Source organism: Mus caroli, unplaced genomic scaffold, assembly GCF_978045245.1.
Source record: "Mus caroli unplaced genomic scaffold, Mus_caroli_1 scaffold_13, whole genome shotgun sequence".
Lineage (NCBI taxonomy): Eukaryota > Metazoa > Chordata > Mammalia > Rodentia > Muridae > Mus > Mus caroli.
Genome location: NW_028227268.1, coordinates 63,200,377 through 63,210,414, shown reverse-complemented (window position 1 = coordinate 63,210,414; position 10,038 = coordinate 63,200,377). Strand labels below are relative to the sequence as shown.

At 47.4% G+C, this 10,038-nt stretch overlaps 1 protein-coding gene across 8 annotated transcripts in view; it reads left to right on the top strand.

Annotated features, from left to right (window-relative positions):
* Nt5m (5',3'-nucleotidase, mitochondrial) overlaps positions 1–10,038 on the top strand; it is a 73,085-nt gene that overhangs the window by 1,369 nt on the left and 61,678 nt on the right. The window contains exon 1 of one of the 8 annotated variants that reach the window (XM_085829966.1): positions 6,814–7,290. The exons of 2 other annotated variants lie outside the window; for them this stretch is intronic. In XM_085829966.1, the coding sequence (XP_085686092.1) occupies positions 6,883–7,290 (408 nt within the window). In that variant the 5' untranslated portion in view covers positions 6,814–6,882. 5 more of the 8 variants (XM_085829967.1, XM_085829965.1, XM_021176284.3 and 2 more) reach the window with 5 other exon arrangements.

The following is a 10,038-nucleotide window of genomic DNA, read 5'->3' as shown; positions in this document are numbered from 1 at the left end:
ATGTGTAAGTGTGACAGCTAAAGAGAAACTTATCCTGGCAGTCTGGAGCCAAGGAATGCCACAAAGTCACATGGCACATCAAACGTCACTCAAGAGATTGGGAGAGATAACAGAGGGTGCTGCCTCTCCTGGGAGAAGCAGCAGGGAACTGGTGAGGAGACAGGCTTATACAGAGTTTCATGGGGAAGGAGTTTTCCAGGGTAAAGATTTCCAGGGTGAGGATTGGTGAGATTTCAAGCCAAACTCAAAGACTGGTGAGAGTTTGTGCTCAGGGATTCGTAGGTTTTGGAGCTGAGGAATTGGTGGGTTGGTGACAGGAAACTGTCACCAACAAGGATATTTAACCGGATTATAGGTTCCTGGTTTACAGTTGGAGATGGCACTACCCTCTGGAGGAATACTGCTTTATCTTTATCCTTCCAAATGGTCAATGAACCACAGCTCCAAAGGGGGCAGAAACACCAGTACTAGTGGCATATCTAGACATAACGAGAACTCTTCACACCTGTACTCACCAGTAAACCTCTATCTTGTTCCCAATATAGACCCACATATGGTTCTCTCTAAGTTGACCGGGCATTACTATGGGCAAAGGGACTTTAGGGTTTGGACATCCCATTCTTTTGCTCATAGAGCATCTTCATCTGTGGTCAAGCGGGCGGGCAACCACTCCCTGCTTGGACGGTAGAGAGTAGTCAGGGATGAGCCAAGAGCCTGCATTTGTTGTCTCAGGGTAATGCTGCCCAACCCCTGTATGCTCTGATGAGGGGAGGCAGGAGGCCATAAAGGACAAGGGGAGAACCCTATGTGACTAGCAGGGCGAGACCTAATACTTACCCAAGCAAGTCCACAGCTGTGTTTTCAAATGGGGTTTCTCCAACACTCTGTACCCTTGAAGAGACATTAGGTCCCCAACTCAGGTTATTTTGGATACACATTTCACATTGTATACCACCTGGGCTGTGCAGGAGAGTCAAAGGATGTATAAAAGTCAGCTTAGTAGGTCTTTATGAGCTTCCCAGATAAGGCGGGTCTTCTGGTGTAACTGACAGACCTGAGACTGTGGCCTCAGGAATTACCATCTCCAAATCCCCACCATCCATGTGGGAGGCAGATTCCACTTTCAGTCTGATACCGAGTGTTAATGAGTGCTAGGCTCCCATTCTGCCACTGGCCTAAATCAGTGCGTAAGGCACAGCTCTAGGTTCTATTGTTCCCTTGAAGGCTGCAAGCTTCACTCCTCAGTCTTTAGTTTCTTCCCTTGATGCCCTCCAAAGCACACAACTGTCACCTCTTCAGGTGACATACAGCATCTAAGAGTTCAAGGATTTCTTCTTATGTTTGCTTTGGTTTTGTTGGTTTGAGACAAGGTCTCACAATATTGCTCCGGCTGTCTTGGAACTCACTATGTAGACCAGGCAGACCTCAAACTCACAGAAACCTGCCTGCCTCTGCCTTCACCTTCGAGTGCCTGGATACCACTCCTGGCATGAATTCAAGGATTTCTTTGCCATGGGTTATATCTTTTCTTTCTGAGTTAGTTAGGCACTTTTTGTTCTATAAGGCTCATGTATGTGGAGGGTGGAAGGCATATTTAAGAGTCCATGTGTATATTGACATACACTTCAGCTGTAGTAGCAGGGCCCAGGTCAGTAAGAAGTTATGCCTTTGGCAGATATTTCAAGTCAATGAAGAAAATCAAGTTGACCACGGAGTACCCTGAAAGATATCCTTTCTCTTTCACAAAGCTGCCACCATTGGTGAAATACCCAGCATCCAGGGTCTAATTGGCTAGAGAATACCTCCCCCACAACTGATGCAGTCATGGTCTTGATGGTCTAGACTAACAACACTGGGTCTTGAGGTCTGAGGTCCACAGTACTTCCAGGTGAATGTGCAGGTTCTCATTCATTTCCTGGCAGCTGATCATCCAGGCATTATTTAGCCAGTATTGTCCCCTGTGCTCCGTAGCACTGTGAGTGTGGGGTTCAAAATGTTTGAGTCCTTGAGGCAGTCTAGTCCTCATTAACTAGCCCTGTCCCCATTTCCAGGCTTCTTTTTCAGGAAGGTAAAGATTGGTTGGCTCTGAGGGGCCAGGTGGATACAGAAAAATATATTTATTTTAAATCTTAAAAAGTTATGTACACTGGTGTTTTGCCTGCATATCTGTGTGAGAGTTAGATCCACTGGAACCTGAGTAACAGACAGTTGCGAGCTGCCATGTAAGTGCTAGGAATTGAACCCTGGTCCTCTGGAAGAGCAGGCAATGCTCTTAACCATCTCTCCAGTCCTGAGAATGGCAATTTTAAGGTCCAGACATGTGATGAAAGCAACCTTCCCCAGGGATGAGACCCAGGACAGGGTAGGGGTTACAGGGTCGGGTAGCAGGTTGCCTTGTTTACTGCTTATATATCCTGACCTGGACAACAACCACCTGTTTCTGTTCAGAGCCAGGCAGGAGAGTTGTGTCCAGGACGACTGGCAGGGCCAGAGGAGTCATAATTACAGCAGAATTCCTAAGACCCAAACAAGCTTGCTGTTTCAGAAAAGAACATACCACCACCATTTCTGCTGAACTATAGTACACTAGGGAGACCTTGCCTCTCTGTAGCACAGGTAATAATCTATTAGATGTGTACAGCTGTTAAGAAGCAAAGCACTTGGTAATGTGTGCAGGTTCACTGTGTGGCTTGAAAAGGCAAGCAGGTAATCCCAGAAGAGGCAGGGGCAGTTTGGGCTGATGGGAATTCTCCCCAAGCCCTACTTCTCTCAAGAAGTGTGACTGGAACACTACACTTACAGACCACGTGTGTAAGGCCAATGAGAGTCCTGGTTCCTGAGAGGTTTCTGCTCACAAAGAACTCGTGGCCCCAAACCAAGGCAGGGTTAGGGTTTATAAGGTCAAAAACCACAATTAACATTGTACTAGAGGTAGGTTGTGTGTGTGTGTGTGTGTGTGAACGTTTTAAAGGTTTCAGGTCAACTGGTTAATAGCAGTTTGTTTTATGTTGTAAAACAACAGACCTCTACCTCTGGAAGCTACAGATGTGGCAGCCTGAGAATCGTCTGCACAGAGAATGTGCTTGGCACGGGGGTGGGAAGTGGTTGGCTGAGCTAACACTAGGACAAAAGGGAGTTACTTTGGGCAGTACAATATAAGATGCTGAAGTGTTTGAGTCTGAGAGATGCACATCCTCCCTCAGACTTCCATCCATCCCTAGTTACATTTAATAACAATACAATGTAGTTGCTGTCAATAGATGTTACAGTGTATGGTGTAAGGAAAAGTACACATATGTCCACTACAAATGAAAAACTTATTTGTCTATCATTTATTTATTTGATCATTTATTTTTGAGACCGCATCTCACTGCAGCCCGGACTGGCCTGGAACTTAATTTGTAGACCAGGCTGGCCTAGAACTCAGAGAGGTCTGCCTGCCTCTGCTCTACCTCAATGCTGAGGTTAAAGGCAGGAACCACCATCCCTGTCTCAGAAGGAGCATCTAAAGAATACTTTCGAACCGTGGTTAATTGATTCTTCAAATGGAAAAACCTGGTGGAACCAAGAGCCAATAGTATCTCCAAATACAGAGACAAAGACATGAGTCCTATGATATGAGTCACTAGAGCCAACCTTGTCAAAGGAACTCCTATTCTGAACCCTTTAGCCAAAAGATATGACACAACAGATTCCCCTTGTAATAATCTACTTGGGAAAGATACAGACAACCACACTGATTAAGCCAATTAAAAGTATGAGTCCTTTATTAGCCAGCAACCAGAAATAGGCTCATGCCTCAATGTTTCTTGTTGCCAAAGCTCAGGAATACAGTGTTTTGAAAGGCAAAACCACGAAGATCATAATTTACATGGCAGTTAAATAAAGGTCAGAGTAACCTTGAAGCATTCATTCCTGGCAGATCATAGTAACTATTTTAGATGTAACGTGATGAGCACTTTTGACTTGCACCTTCATCAGGTGCTTTAGTTTAAGTTTGTAGAAACATTATTTTGGTTAATGATCTGGACCATGGTCCATCTGTCAGAAATCTCAATTGCATTGCCAAGGTAGATATGACTGCTCAGGGTATAGAGGGCTGAGAATTGTTTTAAAATCCCCACATGGAGTCAGAACAAGATGGCACTGCCTTTGCTGATTCACCCTTATCACTGAATTGCTTAAATCTGCATTGTTTCCCTGCTCTAGGCTAGGAGTGTCCTGATATGTACGGTAAGTCTAAAGACACTGCACCTTCCGCGATTCCTTCAGGCAGGTGCTGGTGTGTTGTATGACTTTCTTGAGACACTGTTCACCCTAAATAAAAAGGGCACAGGCAGACTGAAGAAAAAAAAAAAGTCAAGTTCCACTTGGCAAAATAAATGAGTTTAATTAATAAGATTTAATTATAGGACCATGAAAAAGTCCCAAACCCTTAAGCTCCATTTTTGTTTTGTTTTATTTTTTTGGTTTTTCGAGACAGGGTTTCTCTGTATAGCCCTGGCTGTCCTGGAACTCACTCTGTAGACCAGGCTGGCCTTGAACTCAGAAATTCACCTGCCTCTGCCTCCCGAGTGCTGGGATTAAAGGTGTGCGCCACCACTGCCCGGCTTAAGCTCCAATTTTATGTAGTGCTGTCTACAGACACACACCAAGAGTACAGATGTACTTCACTATATCTCATCTGTGTGCTGCTAGGAATTGGACCAGGACTTAGACATTAGGCAGTGCGTTCTGTCTACTGAGGTATAGTTGTAACCTGCAGCAGTATTAATGCAAACCTAAGCTTGTCTTAACACAGCAGATGTGAGTGACTACAGGCTCAGCAAATGTGAAACAGACAAACCAGACTCTGGGAAAGTGATGCGCTGTGTGCTTCACGCCAGCCCAGCCCACTCCACTCAGCAAACACTGTCCCGGGAAAGATGGTCTTTCCTGCTGCAGGCTGGCACAGGGACACTAAATGACATCTTGCTGAAAGACGGTCACTCTGGTCAGGATTTTGAAGATTAACAACACTGCAGTGGGAGTCACCCCAGACAACATGCAACTGTCCCACTTCTTTTCCTTCTACCATTTTTGAAGCTCAGGGTGACTGTGCTACTTGATCCGGCCAACCAAGCCCAACTGAAGTGGCATGTTTTATGGATTGTGCTGTGTGACTTTTTCTGGATAGATATGATAGACCAAAGAAAAAATTCCACCCAAGGCTAGCTTGGTGAACCGATGAGTTTACTCAGATTACCACCACGCACAAGGGTGAGGGGTTAGAGGCCCATGGATGACTCACACAGCTGCATTAATAAAAGGTCCAGCTTTGTCTGGCTCTTGAAAACTGCAACCCTGCTGCTCCCTGCCCAACTTGCAGGGAGCCCCACAGAAGAGCCTCTTCTCCCCAGCTCTTGTTCACTGCCTTGAAAACCTTGTGAACTAGGAAGAGCCTTGACTGTGCTAAGCCCTCTAGCCCCGGTGGGCTTCGCTCAGGGTTAGGATTCCGGCAGCTCATAGTCACAAAGCTTTTACTGCATCAGTGCCTCTAGATTCTTGTCTCATGAACTTAGAGAATGAAGTTCATAGATGACAGGGAGGGTGAGTTTCTTTAAAGATATTTATTTTTCCTGAATATATGTATGGGTATAACACACTTGCCTGGTGTCTGAGGGGGCCAGAAGAAGGTGTTGAATCTCCAGAAACTGAAGCTACAGACTGTTATGAGCACTGTCTTGGTGCCCGGTGACACTGACATTGCTCTCTTCCATGTTAGCATGTCTATCAGTGGTGGTTCCTTGTGGTCTTATTTAGGCAGCCATATTATGGAAGTTTTTCTGTCATTTCCAGAAAACATAATCTCACAACAGATTGCCTGGTCCTCCCATGTAACTCGCTTGGCCCTTTGGGACATGAGCTTTCTAGCTTTGTCTTTATCTTTCTTATTTTGGAAACATCCAGCCATCCCTCTCCTCTTTAGGACAGAATCTTTAAAAAAAAAAAAACCTTTACAAACATTCTGTGTGTCTGTCTGTCTCTCTTCTCCCTCTCCCCCTCTCTCTCCCTCTCCCCCTCTCTCTCCCTCTCCCCATCCCTCTCCCTCTCCCTCTCCCCCTCTCCCTCTTTCTCCCTCTCTCCCTCTCTCCCTCTCTCCCTCTCCCCCTCTCCCCCTCTGCCCCTCTCCCTCCCCCTCTCTCTCCCCACGATTTGGCAATATGTATGTCTGTGCACCACATGCATGCAGTGCCCATGGAGGCCAGCAGAGAGTGCTGTATGCATCCCCTGTGTTCGGAGTTGAGAGAATTGTGAGCAGCCAGCAGGGTGCTGGGAATCCAGATCAGGAAGGACCAAGATTTATCATACAGAGACCTTTCTTTACCAAAAATACCTTCATGTTTGCATCCTTTGAAATATTTTTTCTACCTACTAATTCCTTTTAATAACATGAAGCACAGTAACAAATTTACAGACATATTTGAAAATTCACTATTGAATCCAGTGATGTTAGGATGGACACAGAGCATCTGTTTTTATTAGAACCTTTATAGATTTGAAGGTTTACCCTCTGATAGCTTTAAATTTTATAAGGTTATGGTTGCAAACAGTCAGCATCTATGAACAAAGAGGATCACACACAACAGGTGTATCTGCCTTTACCTGTACCTAAAACCTGAAATCCTCCCTGTCTATACTTGGGAATGACAAGCTGTTTAAAAACCTGTACCCACAATCCGGGATGGCTGGAACTTTGTTGCGCTCAGAGCTCAACGAAGTAAGCGCTCAATAAATACCTAAGGGTTTGTTCCTCCGGTGGTGAGCTCCTCCATCCACCACTGCCGCAGTAGGAAGAGTGCTCCAGTCTGGCTTTCACAGGCGGCTGTAACCTGGGACTGGATGTCCCAGGGCGATCAACACCCACGTCGCGCTCACCTTCTCTGGGCGCGTGTTCCTTTAAGGGCGGCGGGGCTGCGCGCCCGCCTCGCTCTGGGCCGGAGCCTGCGCGTCCGTGTCCGCGGTGGAGGCTGCGTCTGCCGCGGGCCCTGGGCGAGGAGTGGGGCGATGCATAGGCTGCGCGGCTGCTGTGCGCGTCCCCGCGGTGCCCCGCTACGGGCCGAGCGGAGCCGGGCGAGCAGCCGCGCCCTGCGGGTGCTGGTGGACATGGATGGCGTGCTGGCGGACTTTGAGGGCGGCTTCCTCCGGAAGTTCCGCGCGCGTTTCCCCGACCTGCCCTTCGTGGCGCTGGAGGACCGGCGCGGCTTCTGGGTGTCGGAGCAGTACGGACGTCTGCAGCCTGGGCTAAGCGTGAGCACCAGCCGGCCCCGCAGCGGTGCCCCGCGGGAGGGGAAACTGAGGCCGCAGCTGTCCAGCCCCAAGCCAGCTCGACTCCTCCAATGACCTTTGGCGGGTTCTTTGGTACCACACGCATCCTGGGAGGACTAGGGCCACAGAGCTAGAGGGATCAACCATTCAGCTGTTGCTGGGCTTCCAGCTATCTCCTTAACCCCCCTTCCCAGGCTGGACTCCCTTTTCCCCTATCTTCCTCTCTCCTGCCGCTGCCCTTCAGTACCCTCTTCTTCTAAATATTGGAGATTGAATCCAGTCTTCTGTAGACTAGACAGGCTCCCAACCACTGACCTACATCTCCCATCCTCTTACTTTGTACTTTGTCCTTCACTCTCACTGGCTTCCCTGGGCTGCCCTTGAACTAACTCACTGTGTAGCCTAGGGAGGGTTAAAATAAGCTAAGACTGCAAGCCATGGTGGGCTTGAATTTTAAATTCTTGGTGTATTTGGCCTCAGATAATTGGTTACATTAAAAACAAACAAAAACAAAAAACAAAACCAAGCATTCTCAGTCTCTTATGCAGACATGGCTATCCCTCCCAATGAAATTGACAGGAGTGTCTTTGCCATCCTCTTTTACCCCATGAAAGCATAACTTTGAGTGATATTGTATGCTAGAGAATGTGACTTGCAGAGTGTCACATGGGAAGTCGGACTGGGAAGAGTGAAACTTCCCTCTTGACCAGTGTGAGGTTTTTGGTAAGACCTTGGGCACCTCCACCCCCACCCACCCCCACCCCCCCACCTCAGCGTTCCCAACCCCCATGGCTAGACAGAGATCCAGGCGTTTTGGTAGAGTGTAATTTGAAGACTTAAACTGTTCTATGAAAGGAATAGGGGATTTGCTCAGCATAAACTTAGAAACGCTGGCGTTTCTCACTTGGTTGTCTAGGGCCATAGTGCTTTATGGTCAGAGGAGTGTTTTTTGGTTTTGTTTTTTTAACTTATCAGGTTTGTAACATCTTGTTCTTCACAGTCTTCCAGGACTGAAGGCAGTGAGGTCATGAAGAAAAAGACACACAAACAGAGAGCTGGGCTCTTTTCTGGAGAAACCACAGCACTCCCGGAAGCCCAGGGTGTTTGTAGGGTTCAACAGAAAGGCAGGTGTATATGGATAGGCAGGGATGGGGACAGAGGTGTAACGAAACAGGGGAGGCAATCTGCAGGGGGAAACATTCAAGGGGGAAAGCTAGCTGGCCATTCTCTGCACACACTGTCAAATTCTATACTTGGACCAGAGGAAAGCTTCTTCATGCCAGGGGATGGGGGTGGGGCTTTGCCCTTCCCTCATGGGTCTGAGGTTCTGGGGTCCTGACACAGCTCCGCCTATGCCAGTGACAACACATTGCCTCAGGACTTCACTCAGCACTCTCTCCATTCCCTTATCTTGCTGTGGGAAGATGCTCCTGTTTCCTCCTTGCACACAAGGAGACTTGCCATCCTGCCATCATCACATCACGGGGTAGTGAGGAGCGCAGATGGGATTCAAGCCCCAGCAACACATCTGCCTGCTCCACACAATTCTCTCCAACCACCTTACTGTCCTGTTCTCTGTTCTGCTTTCTCTTTTGATTTCAATACAGTACGGGGGTGGGTGGTAATACAGCTCAATGGTAGAGAATTGTCTAGCTAGTACAAGACCCCAGGGTTCTGTCCTAGCACTGCAACTCCGCACCCCCAGCTCCCAGGCCCCTACATGATAAATAAGGTACCCCCACAGTAATTTGGTTTACTGAGGGACAGGTATTTAAAAGGGACATGGGGTATCATTTCTGTTCATTCACAGATGCTGCAAGCATCTCCACAGAGCCCAGATAGCTGACCTCTCCCGTGCTGAGACCTATGAAAGCTTTAAACCTAAGGAAATGCTCTGTGTCACCTCTGTCACCTCAGCAATCAACTGCTGTACTGCATAGGGTTCACTTACAGATGACTGACCAACATTTGAATTTGGGGGACATAATTTTCTTGTAGGAATATATTAAATTTAGTTTTATGTGTGTGGGTGTTTTGCTTTTATATACACATGTGCGTTGTGTACAGTCCTGGTGTACAAAAGGTCAGAAAAAGGTATCCAAAGCCTTAGAACTCGAGTTACCATGTAGGTGGCTAGGACTGAACCCAGGTCCTCTGCAAGACCAACAACCTCTGAGCCGTCTCTCCAGATCCGGGAATTTACTAATGGGATAAAGTGAAATCTACCCAGACTCTGCAAGCCGACTTGTTTCAAACCCTACCATAGAGAGGAGGAGGAAGAGGAGGAAGAAGAGATAGAGATGGAGGAAGAGAAGGAAAAGGGAAAGGAGAATACAATGAAGGTTTAGGGAGTTAGCTTACCAGTAGTGTTTGCCTAGGATGTGTGAGGCCCTGGGTTTTCTCTTAGTACCATAAAACAACAAAGAAAGTAGCAGTGGCTCAGTAGCCCCTTGTATAGATACTCCAGGCCCAAAAGGACTAATTCCTGACTTCCAACTGCAAAGTGAGAAAGTGTGTGGCAGGAAGGGCTGCAGGGACAGGAGGAACCTACTGGTTTCCGCTCATTCCTTTTCCAAGTCTCAGCTCATTGAAGAACACCCAGAGCCTCCCTGTAGCCTGGTTGCCTAAATATCTGTGGTTATACCAAACAGTCTAGGTATAGTAGATGTGGCCACTTTCAAGTTTGTATTCTTGCCCCTTGGTATTGAGGGTTCCTGGACCCTAAGGATA